Source organism: Danio rerio, chromosome 23 (assembly GCF_052040795.2).
Source record: "Danio rerio strain M-AB ecotype USA chromosome 23, GRCz13ab, whole genome shotgun sequence".
Lineage (NCBI taxonomy): Eukaryota > Metazoa > Chordata > Actinopteri > Cypriniformes > Danionidae > Danio > Danio rerio.
The window spans coordinates 6,561,688-6,580,871 of record NC_141043.1 but is presented as its reverse complement, the minus strand read 5'-3'; the positions used below and the strand labels follow the sequence as shown (position 1 = coordinate 6,580,871).

General features: G+C 38.3%; 1 protein-coding gene across 1 annotated transcript in view; it reads left to right on the top strand.

The window, feature by feature from the left end:
• bmp7b (bone morphogenetic protein 7b) overlaps nucleotides 1-19,184 on the top strand; it is a 100,039-nt gene that overhangs the window by 67,862 nt on the left and 12,993 nt on the right. Inside the window, 3 exon segments of the mRNA NM_001077146.6 lie at nucleotides 6,797-6,945; nucleotides 11,577-11,780; nucleotides 17,131-17,207. Of these exon segments, the coding sequence (NP_001070614.2) occupies nucleotides 6,797-6,945; nucleotides 11,577-11,780; nucleotides 17,131-17,207 (430 nt within the window).

Sequence of the window (19,184 nt, the reverse complement as noted above, 5' to 3'; positions counted from 1 at the left end):
TACAGTAAACAGCACTTGGAGGAGCTCAAGTGCAAAACTGTCAATGCGAGCGCACATTGAAGAAGATGCCCAGAGGCGATATAAACGTGGAGCTGCTTATTGCTCTTGTGAACAATAATCATTTCTTCATCACTAGAGCTGGAGCTGCTACTAGAACCATCCATGCGTGTTTGCATCGCCAGTAACTTTAACAACAAGCGTGTCAACTTTCTCTCTTCTTCTTCTGTGTTACAAGCAGGAATTTAAATGTTTAGAGATGGTGTGATATCTTAAAGCTGTGTACCATCATCTAGCGTCAGAGTGATTTTGCATACTCTGTACAAGCCTTACGTCATTATACTAAAATATACTAAGTAATTTTCATGTCATTCATGCTACTTCTGACAATTTTTGACCGTAACCCACACTGTTTAACAGTTTTAAGCTTAGCGCAGAACTGTACATTTTAAAATGTCACTATCAGCAGATAAGGTGGGATTTAGGGTATACAGACTGCATGTTTTCCTGTATGCATACATTTGTTATAAATGTGTTGTATTTGCTCCAGTCACGTACAATAAGGGCTCTATTTTGACGGTCCATGCGCAGAGCGCAAAACCCAGGGCGCAAACGCTTTCAGGGAGTGTCAGAACGCATTTTTGCTAATTTACGGACAGGAAAATACGCTTTGCACCATGGCGCATAGTCTAAAAGGGTTGAGTTTATTTTCCTAATGAGTTATAGGTGTGTTTTGAGAATAAACCAATTAGAGTCTCATCTCCCATTCCCTTTAAGAGTCAGCTGCGTAGCGCCAAGAGCGCATTCGTTTTTTACAGAACGTAAAGTAAGTCTAAGTGGAAAAAATTAGCATTTCACAAGCAAACAGTTAACAGTTAACAGTTTTTTTAACAGAAAACTGTTAAACAGAGCATCTACTGCGTGAGAATGAGAGATAATGGTCCTACTTTCACATTCGCTCTTGGATAGGAAAACCTTTACGAACAGACATCAATTAGCCTATAAATAATTAATTTTGTTTGTTAAGCGCAAAGATTTGTTTCAAAACTATTTCTAAATTCAGTTCTAATTTCCAGCAAACTAATAAATGAACAATAATAATGAAGTGTGTTCAAAAACCTGAGTTATATCCTAAAACACATGCTGTGCCCCATATGGTCTAAAACCTGACAGGTGGGCAAATCTAAGCTTGTTTTTAATAAAACATATATAAATATGGATATAATAAATAATACTGCTAATAATAATAACATTATACAAAAGCAAATTGTTATGAATGAACTGAAAAAACCTCCCGAGATGAAGAAGACATAAAAGCAGTGATTTTTCATATTTATGTAGGCTAGAAAATAATATGTTTTGTAATATTTTAATCCTTTATATTTATATCCTATCTATTCTTATTATATCCTGTATATATCCTTAATATTTAATTTTTTTCATATGTAGAGATATTGGCCTATTGCTCTCTTGTGCGTATTAAGCAGTGCGTAAGCGAGGCGCAACTCTTCGCCGGAGTTTAGACCGGGTTAGTTTTGGTCTAATGAAAAATCTATTTTAATTTCTCAAAATAGCAACACGCCAGCGGTCCACCTCAGAACGCCATCCTTTTTAGACCAGAACGCCTATGGGCGCACATATGAGCGCTAATGCATTTGCTATTTAAACAGCGTAGCGCAACACCTCAAAACGACTCTTGCGCCAAGCTGAAACTACCAAGCAAGTATTGCGCCGCGCCTTGCGCCACATTGGGCCAGGTGTATGATAGGGCCCTATATGTTTAAATATCTATGTCAAATGGTACTGCTTATATTATTTCATCATCGGTATACCAATATAAGTAGTAAATGTGCGTGTCTGTGGATAGGGCTGTGTCGGTGTGGTAATGTGGGCTACAATGCCATGGCTGAATTTTTGTCCCATTCCGCCCCTGATTGGACAGTATTTATGCATTGGTTGGAGCAACTGGAAATATGCATTTTAGCACATATTAAGTATGAGGATCTCAATTCATGAGGCAGTTCGTGTCTGAGTTGAGCAATGATTTATTTGTTATTGAGCAATTTATTTGTTGTTAAACATATTCAATATTGCTCCATTCAAATATCAAGGATTTGTTCTTGTGTGGTATATCTGTCTGGAATCATTGCAAATATGGCCACTGTATACGTAGATTTTCTATGAAAGGATTCTTTATGTATATTGAGGATGAGAGCAAGCGCCTCTGCCTGTCCATCACTTTAATTTAGCTTCATCTAAGTGACAGATAAATTTGCACCAGAAATCATGATGTGTGATCAGACTTTCAGCCTTTGACGTCAGCCTCAAAAGTTTCCCCCCAAATCAGCTTCAGAAATATGGAAAATGTCTGCAGATTCCATGTGAGGCTGGATATAGCTTGCTATTTTTTATGGTGGGTGTTTTTTGGTTTCCGAAAAAAAAAAAAATCATTTCCTCTTGAGGGTTGTAATGCTCTCAACCCCTCTGTCTATAAAGGCTGGACACATTTGATTTGTGTTTCCTTTCCTTCTATTTCTTTTTGCCGCACACACAGAGCTCACTCTATCAAATCATCCCAATGCAAACTTTACAGTTGCACCACACCATGTTTCCGATTCCGACTCGGCTGCCCCCTCTCAAAGAATCAGTTGTGCACCACAGGGCTTCCCTTCACCACACGTTCGGGACCTTCTAGAATATCGGCGTGACCCGTGCAGTGAATGGGGTTTAAAAGCGTCCACAGTAGCTCCTCCTACGTGGTGCTCGACCCCTCCTGAAGGCCTCAGCCGCCTCTACCGGTCTGTGGGGAACAACACACCCTATTGTGCTCCCATCACAAAGAGAAAAGACACTAAATTGAGGAATAAATGAAACTGGATTAGACCGAAGCGGCTGATATTGAGCAGAACAGGTGTTTGGATCACACACACTGAGCACCTGAACTGCTGCGGCTCTTTGAAACGTGTATCCACTTTCTCTCCCTGCAGCGATTTCCCCTGTCTTCTGTTGTATACTGCCTTTCAGTCCCATTCTTACGCGCACTTTATGTCTTGCTCCAAATTCCTCTGTTTGATTTAGTGCAGGGCAGCCACACTGCGAGATCAACAGCCGTTTATAAAGTCATTATTGTCAATTAAGGAAATGAAGTGCTCCCCAGGGCCTCACCATCTGGACTGAGTACTCTGTTTCTCACTCTCCCATTCCTCTGTTTATTTCACTTGTTCTCTCTGTTTCACTTTGTTCATCACCTTCTCCATTTTTCATATAATAGATACAGGCCACTTTATTAGGCACATTTTGCTAATGGAACCTCTTTTATTGCACTCAGAACAGCCTTAATTATGTTGTAATTATGCTTTAGCAGGCAGCTAGCTCTCTGCAACTTTCTCATGGTCACCCACTGAAGCTAAGCAGGGTGAGAAAGCTAGGTTGCTGCTGGAAAGCTACATGGGAAAGCTAGGTTGCTGCCGGAAGTGGTCTTAGTAAGGCCAGCAGGAGGCGCTCAACCTGTGGTCTGTGTGGGCCCTAATGCCCTAGTATAGTGACGGGGACTCTATACTGCTCAGTGAGCGCCGTCTTTCAGATGAGACGTTAAACCGAGGTCCCGACTCTCTGTGGTCGTTAAAAATCCAAGGATGACCTTCGAAAAAGAGTAGGGGTTTAACCCCGGCATCCTGGCCAAATCTGCCCACTGGCCTGTCCAGCATGGCCTCCTAACTCTCCCTATATCATGATTGGCATATCATCACTCTGTCTCCTCTCCACCAATCAGCTGTTGTGTGAAGTGCGGTCTGGTGCAAAATGGCTGCAGTTACGTCATCCAGGTGGATGCTGCACACTGGTGGTGGATGAGGAGATTCCCCCCCCCCACAAGTTGAGTGCCCAGAAAAGCGCAATATAAATGTAAGGAATTATTATTGTAAACGTTCCTCAGAAATATTTTTTGGCATGCTCAATTGTTCTTTTGCAGTGTGATTGACCAGTAATCTGGTCAGTCATAACCAAGGGCATCGCTAGACCCAATTCACTGGAGCATGTGCCTTCAGCACCTGCTCACATCATCATATGTCGACGTGATCATATGCCGACGCGATTTCTTGCTTCATATGAGAACAGACGATAGTGCCTGGTGTAGTTATTGCAGTTGTGCTATTTTTTGGTATTTATCTTCAGGAAATCACTGACGGCATATATTATGTTATCATAACGATCTAATTGTGGCAATAAGATCATAACTGTACTGTACATTTACACAGTAGCCATATTCATTTATGTTAACACACGAAAACAGCATTAACATTATAGCAGACAGTGTAAAAAGCTCATTACCTGCCACTAGACTTTTCTGACAGGGCATTCGATTGTCATCGAGTGTAGGAATGCTGTGGGACTGCAATACAGGAGTTATGATTAGGGATTCTTGATCGCAAAATTTAACGTTTTTTTTTTGCATTTTTTTAAAAACACAATGGTAAAACATGAACGCGATTATGAATATAATAAAACATGTGCTTGTTTGTCATAAAAATTCACAATACTGAGAAAAAAATACTCATTTGTGGATCACCTTACTTCCGGGTTCAGCAATACTGCTGTTGTGGCAGGTGTATCCTGGAATATTTTCTTACCCCTTGGTTTCGAGTGAGGTCCTGATTAATCTTCATTCGAAGGGGTATTCACCCCTTCCCCTTAGCCCTACGCCTTAAAGCTAAAGAGAGTAGGGATACCTCTACCCCTTAGTTTGAACCAAGCGGCAACCTCCCGCTCTCTCTCAGGAAGCCAATACGGAAGTAACTAAAACTGCAATTCATCCGAAATTCCGCTAGTCTTGTCCGCTCCTGGCTCCAAAACAGAGCAAATTTCAATTGAGCCCACTGTTAGAATGGCCAACTTTACAGCAGAAAAAAAGGTGTTTACAGCCTGGTACAAAAAAAGATTTTGGTTAATACAGCTAATATTACCCTTCATGACAACTGTGAGGGGGGTGAATTTTTTTATAACTCATCCGTTTCCTTTATATTAAGTTATATTAAGTTTGCATAATTAAGAGCGTGGTCACTTGAGTGACAGCTAGGTCTCGTTGGTCGCCGTCACGTCACCTCAGCTGAATCCTGCAGATTAGCCACTGAACTCAGCATATTTATCGTATTTCTTTGTTGTTTTATGTGGCTTTACACAGTCAACTGCCTTTTGGACTTGTTTCCTACATTTATTTGATGGAATGGCATGCTGAGTGCACTTAATTGTGCTCACAAACCGTTCACATGGCCTCCGTTTCCCATGTGAGTAAAGTTATATACTTATATACCATCTCTATACATGTATTTGTTTTATTTAAGATCATTTATCGTTTATATTTATATTTAGAGCTGTAATGCACTCCAGAATCTGTCAGACTGATTAGCTGTAGGCTCTAGAACCGTCATCTGAAGCGTTGTCATACAATGTTATGCTGGATTTCATCAATAGTCTTACATTAACAAACACAGACTATATCTGAAGTGTTTGGAAGTAATTCGTGTTTTCCTCCTGTTGAAAAACATCATAAGAACAATGTTTAGTGGCTCAATGTATTACAGCAGTGTTTATAAAAGACTAAACACTTTATTGATAAAGTATACAACCAAGCACAAGTGGTCAGAATACAAACGAGTCACAAGTGATAAAGTATTAAGCATTTCTCCCAAAGTAAACCAGGTGTCTGAACCAGGTCCAAGCTAAATACAGCATGCGTCTGTAGCTCCGCTCACTCTCCGCCGCTTTGCCCATGTTTGGTATCCCGCCGTCGGTGTGATGACGCGCGAACAAAATGGCGACGGTTGGCCACGCCTACTTGTGGCTTCTTTTGCGCTCTTTAGAAACCTATGGGTGACGTCACGGATACTACGTCCATATATTTTACAGTCTATGGTTTGAACGCGCAAATTGAGGGGTAAGGGGAAGGGCTAAGGGGTAGAGATCTGCACGGGACTAAATTTTTAATCCCGCTCCTGCCAGGTTTTAGCCCGAACCTGACCACTCCCACTTATATTCAGCATTTGTTGTCCTGCTGCCCGCCCCGCCCCATTTTCTACCTGCTGCGCCCGATCCCGCTAAAGAGTGGGGGGAGAACAAAACTGAAAACCACCCAGCTATACAGCTTATAACAAGCTGTCTGTATAAACACACACACACACACAAGTACCAAGCACACACACACAAGCACCAAGCACACACACACAAAGACAAAGCTCTCTCTCTCATTTGCGCGCGTGTGCACACACTCACACACATACACACACACACACACACACACACACACACACACACACACACACACACACACACACACACACACACACACACACACACACACACACACAGCAACAAACAAGCTAAACACAGCATTGCGCTGTTTCATTTGGACACATACATAAGTGCTCGCTCGCTCGGGAGTAGGGAGCAATATTGCTAGACGGCCCACTCCCGTCCCACATTAAACCCGTTACCGACCGCTCCCCCGCTTTATTCGGAAATTTATTCCCACGTCGCAGAAATCTGGTCGGGTCCCGTGGAAGACCTCTACTAAGGGGTAGAATTGGGATTGGGCCTAAATAGTGAGTAAATTTTCATTTTTGGGTGAACTATCTCTTTATTTTTCTTTATAAAATATCATAGAATGTAAAATATGCACAAAAAGTCATTTGACAGGTTATCTCTATCTTTCCTTCATGCTGTAATGACTTGATTTGTGTGATATGTTTGATGTGTTACGCTGGTCTTTTCTTCATCATCATCTCGCTCTCTGTCTGTCGATCAGGGATTCAGATTTGTTCCTGCTGGACTCGCGGGTGATCTGGGCAGCAGAAGAGGGCTGGCTGGTTTTTGACATCACAGTCACCAGTAACCACTGGGTGCTGAACCCGGGCCGTAACCTGGGCCTGCAGCTGGCTCTGGACAGTCTGGACGGTGAGCAAAATGAGCAATGCATTCACAAATTTGCCATTCAGAGAGCACGCAGAGAGCACGCTATGCTTCCACACACATATTTTCATGCACATTTTGGAATTTTGCATAAAAATGCTGACCGGGAATGCCAGGATGTGTGTAAATTTAGAAAAAAATTACAATGAAAACACATTTACTGCAAAAAAGTGTATAGATTCCAGCAGGTGCATCAAAAATGTCATGTGATTTGTAAATGTAGCTTTGGTCATTTTAAAGTGCCTTAGCTGAAGTCCGTCATCAAAGTGGTTCAGTGCACTTTAGTGGGCTTTTGTACTTTCATAATGTGCTTTTCAGTTTAATGTTAAGCATTTACGTTTTTAGATATAACCTTTAAGTGCTTCATAACCTTTGTTTTGTGTCGATTAAAACTGCAATACATATTTTTTAAAGGTGGTTTTCTCAAAATTAGTTATTCCCCATACATCCACATCAAAATCAGAATCAGTTTTATTGCCAAGTGTGCTTCACACACACAAGGAATTTGTTTTGGCTACAGAAGCTTCTAGTGTACATAAAGTGACAAGTGACAACACAAAATAAATATGAAAAAAAAAAAACATAAATAAAAAAGACGATAATCATTAAACAGAGATGCAGTTTGTCAAAAAATCTGAGTGTTGAATTGTATGTACGGATTTGTTATAAATATACAGGTTATAAGGTTATAAGGTGCCTCCGACCAGAAGGTAAAGGTTCGAACAGGAAGTGTGCTGGGTGCAAGGTGTCCAGAGTGATTTTGTGAGCCCTTTTACTCACTCTGAAGGAGTACAGTTCTTGAAGTGTAGGTAGTGCCAGTGATTCGTTTAGCTGTCCGGACTATTCGCTGTGGTCTACGGAAGTCGGTTTTGGCAGCTGAGCCGAACCAGACATATACAGTAAGTTACAATAATTAGCCCTCCTGTCAAATTTCTATTCCCCCAATGATGTCTAATAGACAAGAAAATTATGCATTTTGTTATACAGTATAAATGATACTCTATAAATAGTTTTTTCCCCTCTGGGAAAAGACTTATTTCTTTTAATTCGTCTGGAATAAAAGCCGTTATATTTTTTTTTACTATTTTTGAAAACAATTAATTATTACCCATCTAAAATTATATTTATAAATATATACAGTTGAAATCAGAATTTTTAGCCCCCCTTTGATTTTTCTTTTTTAAATGTTTCCTAAATTATGTTTTCACAGTGTTTCATTCATTCATTTTCATGTCGGCTTAGTCCCTTTATTAATCCGGGGTCGCCACACCGGAATGAACCGCCAACTTATCCAGCAAGTTTTTACACAGCGGATGCCCTTCCAGCCACAACCCATCTCTGGGAAACATCCACACACACATTTACACACACACTCATATACTACTGACAATTTAGTTTACCCATTTCACCTGTACCGCATATCTTTGGACTTGTGGGGGAAACCGGAGCACCCGGAGGAAACCCATGCGAACGCAGGGAGATCATGCAAACTCCACACAGAAACGCCAACTGAGCCGAGGCTCGAACCAGCGACCCAGTGACCTTCTTGCTGTGAGGCGACAGCACTACCTACTGCGTCACTGCGTCGCCCTTTTCACAGTGTGTCTGATAATATTTTTTCTTCTAGAGAATTCTTATTTGTTTTATTTTGGCTAGAATAAAAGCAGTTTTAAATTTTTTATGAACCATTTTTAAAGTGAATATTACTAGCCCCTTTAAGCATTTTTTTTTCGATAGTTTACTGAACAAACCATCATTATACAATAACTTGCCTAATTACCCTAACCTGCCTAATTAATCTAATTAACCTAGTTGAAACCTTTAAAAGTCACTTTCAGCTGTATAAAAGTCTCTTGAAAAATATGTAGTCAAATATTATTTACTGTCATTATGATGTTATTATGTTTAGAAATGTGATGAAGAAATCTTCTCTCTATTAAACAGAAATTCTGGAAAAAAATAAACAGGGAGGCTAATAATTCAGGGGGCCTAATAGTTCGGACTTCAATTGTATGCAAATAAGCTGGTATTTAATAAAGCAGAGGCTCATTTGCATAATAAACTTAACATTTAAGAAAACATACTACAAAAATAAATTCTATATGTAATCAGTCAACTGCACATGTACATTGAAATCTAGTAATGTTTTCCCTCTATCCACCTGCAGTGTCTTGATTTAGTCTGGAGCTGCACAGAAAACGCTGGAGTTTAGTCTGAGATCAGAGCTTAGTCTGAAGAAGTTCAAAGTGATACAGAGCTGAAGCTCCAGTGTTTTCTCACTCTCATACTTCATTCCAGCCGCAGTGGGAGTGCGTTTTGTAGCGTAGCTCTGTGAGTAAGAAGGTGTGTGTGTGTGTGTACAGGATGTTACAGGTTTTAAGTGTTAGCATGAAAACAGGTGCAGTGTATTATGGGGCTCGCGTAGATCAGCGAGCCTGTCGAGACATGCTAGCGGGACGCCTGCCCTGCCGCTGTAGGCAACCGGCAACCCAGCTTTACCTCGGCGCGGAGACAGAAAGAGCATTCCTGCCTCTTTTTAAGAAACACACACACACACACACACACATACACACACACACACACACACACACATACACACACACACACACACACACACATACACACATACACACACACACATTAAAGCCGGTGTGTAGGTAAAAGGAGTCCAGAATGGCACAGAAACAGATGTAAGTGCTGGAATTTTCTGAGTAAACAGGGAACTAAAAGCTCTTTTGAGAGCGGGAGAGATTACACAAAATAAACATGAGAAGTTGCATATTCTTGGAGAACACACACACACATGCTCTTACAAAGTTGTGTTCATTTACAGTTTTTTTTTATTGTTTTGCCACAAATTTCAGAAACCTGATATCAATTGTCAAAACTCTAGAAACACAATTCTAAATGCTCACTACTTTTAACAGAGACTCTCCAGTGTTCAAAACTCTGCATGCTGCGTTCATTTCCTTCAAGAAGTCTTGCATTTGAAAGATCATCAATAATAATAATTAATTCATTTTCTTGTCAACTTAGTCCCTTTATTAATCCAGGGTCGCCACACCGGAATGAACCGCCAACTTATCTAGCAAGTTTTTACGTTCGCCTCACAGCAAGAAAGTCACTGGGTCGCTGGTTCGAACCTCGGCTCAGTTGGCGTTTCTGTGTGGAGTTTGTATGTTCTCCCTGCCTTTGCGTGGGTTTCCTCCGGGTGCTCCGGTTTCCCCCACAGTCCAAAGACATGCGGTACAGGTGAATTGGGTAGGCTAAATTGTCTGTAGTGTATGAGTGTGTGTGTGTGTGAATGTGTGTGTGGATGTTTCCCAGAGATGGGTTGCGGCTGGAAGGGCATCTGCTGCGTAAAAACTTGCTGGATAAGTTGGCGGTTCATTCCGCTGTGGCGGCCCCGGATTAGTAAAGGGACTAAGCTGACAAGAAAATAAGTGAATGAATTAATGTTTTTCAGCCTTCATAAAGCGCATAAACACAGCTGTTCTTTCAATAAAATCCATGTTAGGCATTTAACAAGAAAGCTACAGTCACTGGGCTGACAGAATCCCTGCCCATGACGTGAATCTGCGTTTATTGCTCAGTGAATTTGACGCACGAGTGAATCGGATTTGAAGTGCGAATTAAGTGGATTTGAAGTGCGAATGAAGCGGATTTGACGTGCGAATGAAGCGGATTTGATGTGCGAATGAAGCGAATTTGACGTGTGAATAGCGCAATTTATCTGCATGTTTCCTGTCTAGTGTAAGCACAGCATAAATCGCATGGTGCAAAAACATTAGGAGTGTGTCCAAATCTACTTTTGCTACTTTAAGGACAGAAAAATACAATTCTGCTTATTATTTTATTGAGTTATATGTGTTTTGAGCATAACGTACATTAAACCAATCAGAGTCTCAACTCCCATTCCCTTTAAGAGTCAGTTGCATAGCGCTAAGGTCGCATTTACTATTTACATGATGTACTTTGTAAGTGGAAAAACTGAACGCTTCACTAGCGAGAAAACAGTTAAACAGAGCATCTGCAGCACAGGGATTAAGAATGATCCTCCTCCATTTGGCCTCTTTACTTTCTCTTTATTTTACTTTTTACTTTACTTTCGTGGATAAGCTCTGCCCTCTTTTAAAAAGAGCATAATTCCTATTTAATTTAAAGTGACAATCACAAAAATGGCACACATGGTCTGAAAAAGAGTTGTAAAACATTAGTTGTGGGATGTTTCGAGCTAAAATTTCACATACGCACTCTAGGGACATCAGAGATTTAAGATCTTGTAAAAAGAAGTATAATAGTTCCCCTTTAACAAAAATGATTTGATGTAAAGTTGCAATTACAAATTCATGATAGAAGTCAATATATTCTGCTGCAGAAATTGCTCACCCACAGTAATATCTGATTCAAACTCACACTAAAAATGTTTGTCACCCATTATCCAGATGAAAAAGATCTTGTATAACTTTACAGTACTACTTTCCCTCATGGATTTGTACCTGTCAACATTTCCACTAACAATCTCAAGATGTATTTCTCTCCTCTAATATCTCAGCATAATAAATGATTGTTGTGAAATGATGAACTGTGAAATCTCTCTCTGTCTCCCCCTGCAGGTCAGAGTGTGAACCCCTGGGTGGCGGGACTGGTGGGGCGCAGTGGCCCTCAGAGCAAACAGCCCTTCATGGTGGCCTTCTTCAAAGCCACGGAGGTCCACATCCGCAGCATCCGCTCCGCTCAGGGTGGAAACAAGCAGCGCAATCCCAACCGCTCCAAAACCGCCAAGGGCCAGGAGGCGCTGCGTGTAGCCAATATTGCAGGTGTGTGTGGCTGACGTGTATTGAAGGAGGCAGGTGAAGAAAGACATATAGTAAAACCAAACTGAGAGAAAGGCACTTAGTATAGTTCTGTGCCACCCCGAAAATAAAAAAAATATATATGGAAAAACCATTATTTATAATATATGCTAAAGGAAAAGAAGTGTACTGAAGTATGACACTAGTTATTATGCAAACTTGTAGTGTACTGCAAATTCACAATATATTTTTATACACACTGTATACTATTTTTAATGCTCTTACTTAAAAAAAAATACTGTTTCAAAACAAGTATATACACTGTACAAATAATTCGTAATTTTACATTTGTAATGTAAAATAATAACCGGTAAATTACAAACATTAAATACCATATAATACTATAACCATAAAATAACAGATGTTAAATTACAGAAATTTACCAGAAGTTTACATTTAAAGAAATTTCTGCAATTTTACGTTCGTTAGTTTTTGGAAAATTTCTGTAATTTAATGTTTGTTATTTTATGGTAAATTTCTGTAATTTAATGTTGGTTTTTATGGTAAATTTCTGTAATTTAACAACCGTTATTCAATGGCAATTTCTTTAATTTAACATTTTTTATTTTATGGTAAATTTCTGTAAATTAATGTTCGTAATTTTTTGGCAAATTTCTGTAATTTAATGTTCGTTATTTTATGGTAAATGTCTGTAATTTAATGGTCGTTATTTTTTGGCAAATTTCTGTCATTTAACATTCGTTATTTTATGGCTAATTTCTGTAATTTAACGTTCGTTATTTTATGGTAAATTACTGTAATTTAACTGTCGTAATTTTTTGGCAAATTTCTGTAATTTAATGTTCGTTATTTTATGGTAAATTTCTGTAATTTAATGGTCGTTATTTTTTAGCAAATTTCTGTAATTTAACGTTCGTTATTTTATGGTAAATTACTGTAATTTAACGGTTGTTATTTTACAGTTAATGACTAAAATTTATACATTTGTTATTTTATAGCAAATTTCTGTAATTTAACGTTCGTTAATTTATGGGCAATTTCTGTAATTTAACATTCATTTTTTATGGCAAAATTCTGTAATTTAACGTTCGTTATTTTATAGCAAATTTCTGTAATTTAACGTTCGTTATTTTATAACAAATTTCTGTTATTTAACGGTCGTTATTTCTTGACAAATTTCTGTAATTTACCGTTAATTATTTTTTGGCAAATTTCTGTAATTTAACGTTCGTTATTTTTTGGCAAATTTCTGTAAGTTAATGGTCGTTATTTTACATTAAATTTATGTAATTTACCACTCAATATTTTATAGCAAATTTCTGTAATTTAACATTTGTCATTTTATGGCAAATTTCTGTAATTTAATGGTCGTTATTTTTTTTTTTTACAAATTTCTGTAATTTACCGTTAATTATTTTTTGGCAAATCTCTGTAATTTAACGTTCGTTATTTTTTGGCAAATTTCTGTAAGTTAATGGTCGTTATTTTACATTAAATTTATGTAATTTAGCACTCATTATTTTATAGCAAATTTCTGTAATTTAACATTTGTCATTTTATGGCAAATTTCTGTAATTTAATGGTCGTTATTTTATTTTTTTTTACAAATTTCTGTAATTTACCGTTCGTTATTTTTTGGATATAAATGCGTTCGTAAGCTTTTTCTTTTCTCGTGGCTTGGGCCACTATCAGCTGTTCCTACACACGTACAGCAGTCAATTTTTAAAATAGTTCAGCTTTTGCCACTGTGTGGTTTAATTCTGAATGTGTGTCTGGGTAAAGAGTAGAGTAATATGTTGGTGTTTAACAGCATTGCTTTAATGTACTCCTGCATTTGACTCACACATACACTCTGCACTCTGACTACTTCAAAATTGTTTATAAGCTGTAGTGGGCATTTCTCTCTGTCTTCACTGAACGCAGTCGACCAACCCCAACAGACTGGGTCATCGGACCAATCAGTGCAGATTAGCTTTTTCTGTACATCATTGTTTATTAGTTCTATATGTATTTTTTTCTCATATATGCAAGTAAATGTCTGGTATGGTTATATGTCACCCTCTATCTATGCCAATTTAATGATGATAGTTGAATTTGTTTGTTAAATTATTTGAGTGTTATTGAGATATTTAAATGAGCCATGTGACCATAGTACTCAAAAGAGACTCTAGACCAGTGGTCACCAACCCTGTTCCTGGAGAGCTACCTTGCTGTAGAATTCAGCTCCAACCCTGATCAAACACACCTGAGCTATTTAATTAGGCCCTAAAGCGCACTTGATAATTACAGACAGGTGTGTTTGATTAGGGTTGCAATTTAAATCTGCTGGAAGGTAGCTCTCCAGGAATAGGGTTGGTGACCCCTGCTTTAGACGCAGACGATGACTGTTACCCTGATAAAGCCAGATCCTTGCCGAAACGCTTAGGTTTTAAAAGATTTAGCCATGTGAATAAAGGCTTTTTAAATTTTCCAAAATTTTTCGAGTGCCTTTGACTGATTCATGTTGTTGAATAAATTACAATATTTGAGTAATTAATTACATTAATTAATACCACATTATTTCATTTACCAGAAACAAACATATAACATTACACTGAATTCATTAGTTTTTTTGTGTGCCACCCCAAGATTTGGTGTGGCCTAGGAATATTTTATGGGGGCGCCACTCTGGAGGAAGGGAGAAACTGCAGGACTTGAATGCTGTCCTTTAAATGTGAATTTTGTTTTTGTTTTGGAGCTCTCAAGCTTTATTTCAAGACTAACATATTGATACTAACATCTAAAATAATGATTGATTTTACAGGGACTTTAAAGAAAAAATTGCTTTGCAGGTTTGCCTCAACATGCCTTTGAATAAAAACAATTTAATTCAATTTCAAGGTGAACTGTTCCTTAAAGGCAAAAGAGAACTGGAGATAAAATGTGTGCGTTTCTGTGTCTGTTCATGTGGTTCCTATTAGTGTGTAATTCTCTGCAGGTCATTTTGCACAGTAATAGCATTACAGTGTTAAATGGCTATTAAATGAATTTGGGTCAGTGTACTGCATAGGTATATGAGGGTTTCAAGGAATCTCGACAGCTTCGGTGACCTAGTCCTCATATTTCTTAGTCTTCCTCACAGTTTAGAGTTGGCTTTAGCACTTTTTCACACATTATAAGTAAGGTATACACTCACCGGCCACTTTATTAGGTACACCTTACTAGTATTGGGTTGGACCCTCTTTTTGCCCTCAGAACTGCCTTAATCCTTCGTGGCACAGATTCAACAAGATACTGGAAAATATGGATTTTGGTCCATATTGATATGATAGCATCACGCAGTTGCTGCAGATTTGTCAGCTGCAAATCCATGTCATCTCCCACCACATCCCAAAGGTGCTCTATTGGATTGAGATCTTGTGGCTGTGGTGGCCATTTGAGTACAGTGAACTCATTGACATGTTCAAGAAACCAGTCAGAGATGACTCAAGCTTATGGCAGGTTATCCTGCTAGAAGTAGCCATCAGAAGATGGGTACACTGTGGTCATAAAGGGATGGACGTGGTCAGATACAATACTCAGGTAGGCTGCGGTGTTGACAAGATTCTCAATTGGTACTAATGGGCCCAAAGTGTGCCAAGAAAATACCCCCCGCCCCCCCATTAGACCACCACCACGACCACCACTAGCTTGAACCATTGATACAAGACAGGATGGATTCATACTTTTTATGTTTCATGTTTTTTCTGCTGCTGTAGCCCATCCGCTACAAGGTTTGACATGTTGTGTGTTCAAAGATGCTCTTCTGCATACCTCAGTTATAACGAGTGGTCATCTGAGTTACTGTTGCCTTTCTATCAGCTCAAACCAGTCTGGCCATTCTATTACTCTTCTGCTACAATCTGAGCTATTGTTAAGGCTTTTTATGCCCTTTTCATTATCAGTGTTAAGCTTTGGCACAATCTACATGATAAAAATAAAGATTAAAAGAATTTTATTGATTAATTTGCACCCGTGTGGGACAGATGAATCAATAATATGTAGCTCCACAGGAGAACAACCATTCATTTTAAATGCATATATCTGCTAAACTTTTATTTTGAAAAAGTTCAAGTGTAGAACTTGTGGTAACACTTTATTTTGATGGTCCATTTGAGTATTAGCAGACTGTCTGCTTACTATCTGTTGATACTCCTCCTAAACGGACATTTAACTGACTATAAGAAACTTTGCAAGTTCATGTCAACTTACACTAACCCTAACCCCAAAAGTCTACTTCAAATCGAATGAGAATTAATTGGAATGCAGATGCACTGTAACCTAAATTCAACAAACAGACCATCAAAATAAAGTGAGACCGAACTTGTGTTTTTATTTTAAATATAAACAGTGCTCAGCATACGTACATAGTACACCCCTCACATATCTGTCTTTTAAATTCATATTTTTAACAGGAAGCTTTACAATATTATTTGACATTAGATTTGAGATTAGTCAGTTCTGAAGCCAAATCTGGAGCTTTTTTAACAAAAATAACTAATGATAACGGCCCAAAAACTAGTACACCCAAATTTATGTTATAAATAAATATTAAATACAAATTAAAAAAAAAGGAAAAATCAAGAGAAGCAAAAAATAAACAAATAAATAAATAAATAAGTAGTTGAAATTGTGTTATTTATTTTTGCAATACTTTGCTTGATTTTAATTGTATTATCTTTCAGTTTCTAAATATGTTTGGTGACCAAAATATTAATTTACTGAATATATCTGTTTAATACATCTGTTTGTTTAAATGCACCAAAATACATTGCCTCTGTTCACTGAGCAATGGATACAAATATATATTCATTCATTCATTCCTTTTCTTTTCGGCTTAGTCCATTTATCAATCTGGGATCGCCACAGCGGAATGAACCGCCAACTTATCCAGCAAATGTTTTACGCAGCAGATGCCCTTCCAGCTGCAACCCATCTCTGGGAAACATCCATACACACTCATTCACACTCATACACTTCAGCCAATTTAGCCTACCTAATTCACCTGTACCGGATGTCTTTGGACTGTGGGGAAAACCCACACGAACGCAGGAAGAACATGCAAACTCCACACAGAAATGCCAACTGACCCAACCGAAGCTCGAACCAGTGACCTTCATACTGTGAGGCGACAGCACTACCTACTGCGCTGCCAGATACGAATATTCATTTTCAAAATGGGGTACACTTATTTATAGCTGAGCACTGTGTATATATTTGTTTGGAGACTGACTATATTGGCAAATAGTTTACTCTTCTGCAGGTTTGCACTTCATCTCCAGCGATGACCATTTCTATTGAGGTTTCTTAAATTCTGTATCTCTATTTGTTTTAGAAAACAGCAGTGCTGACCAGAAGCAGGCCTGTAAGAAACATGAGCTGTATGTCAGTTTTCGAGACCTTGGATGGCAGGTATGATAACCGTCTATTACCAATATTAGATTTTGTTAATGTTATTTACCTATTCTTTCATATATTTGCAGTGGTGTAAAATGACAATAACAAATGCTCAAATTACTGTAGAGTAGTTTTTCTCAAGAATTGTAATTTACTAAGTAGTTTTAGAAATGTGTACTTTTACTTTCCCTTGAGTACATTTTTGGTGGTGTATTGGTACTTTTATTCGACTACTTTCCTTCAACCTGCAGTCACTACTTTAATATTTCCTGTCTGTGGGGTTTAAAAAATCAGTGATTCCTGTCCAATCAGATCACACACACAAGGTAAATCGCCTCATAATGAACGACCACAAGATATGGGCAGTCACAAGACGTCAACATGACATCAGATTAGCGTTGTACCCCATTGCATTTTGTTTGGAAATGAAAATCAGGTTCTATCCATCCATCCATCCATCCATCCATCCATCCATCCATCCATCCATCCATCCATCTACCTACCTACCTACCTACCTACCTAACTGTCTATCTCTCTCTATATATAATTATTATTATTAATTTACTAATTAATATTATTATCTAATATTACATTTGATTTATATTTGATTTATATTTTTTTCTATTTTGTTAAAAAATGCCTGCAAGTATACAAACTAAGTAATGACATGATATGAACTTTAACGTTCAAACAGGCTGCAAAAATCAAGAAAACAAAAAACCTATGAAATACTTCCTAAATCAGTGCTTTATAATACATACTTGAATAGGGGTTTACCTTTAAAACGTTTGTTTAGAACTTTAGCTGACTATAAATCCCTAATGACATAATATCTTTAATATCCATGCTTCTAATATCTAAAATAGCTTATTGTGGTCTAGCATCCTTATTAATTTATTTATTTAGATATGTTTGCATCAAAAATAATGTCTGATGAAAGTCAGCGCCAATATTTCATGGCTCCATATTACTGTCGATTTCATAAAAAGGGCAAAGTAAACATTCATGATAAAACAGTTAGATTTTTAACTGGTTCAGTTAGACTTACTGTAACCGAGTGTATTTGCTTGAGATAGACTCTCCGCAATGATGAATATTTTGATAACTGCTCGTTTAGGCTATTTAATTTGTTGACACACTGTCTCGGTTATATTGTGTGATGGAAGGATTGTGCGGGCGCGCGCCAGTTGGAGTCCAGCTATAACCGCCGTGCGGCCGAGACAGCACTTTAGTTGAGTCCATTCAGCATAATTCCGCCTATCACAGCTTCTGTTACTACATGTAGAAGTGTCTCAATGATGAAGACTGTTTGAATTTTATTTTTTGTTCCACTACGAGTTTGGTTAGCCTACCTTTGACTGGACAGTTCACGTGATAAGGGACTGTCCTGGGAAAATTGGGACATCTGATCATCCTTATGGGTGACTAAAACAGGGCTATTCAATATTCTGATTGGGCTACAGGCACTCTGAGCCCCCAGTTTAGCACTGTTTTTAACAGCAGCAAACCGAAAGGAATACTTCCCATTATTGACGAGAAAAAGCATAATGGATGAGTCATTTCCAGCGTCATATCGCAAATTAATTCTTCAGCCAATCAAGGGCCCCCTTCTTCCATGGGCCCTTCTTCCCACCTAGCCCTTACGTTAATCCGGCCATGATGACGTCTATCAGACGTTGGATTTTGGTGGCCATACCTGATTAATAAATGTCAGTATTTGATGTCAATATGACGTTGGTTTAAGATGTTGGGTCACTTTGCACCACTACCTAAAATCAACCAAATATCAATCAAATCAAAATTAATCAATCAAAATAATGTTGTCATTAGACACTGGCTAGATATTGAATTTTGGTCACCTGACATCACACTCTAAATCTAACCTAATATTAGCATCATATGACGTTGTCTGCCTGCTACTAAATGCACTACAGAATGTTACGTTTACACACATCCACAAATTACATGTAAATGCATCAGCTTTTCACAGGG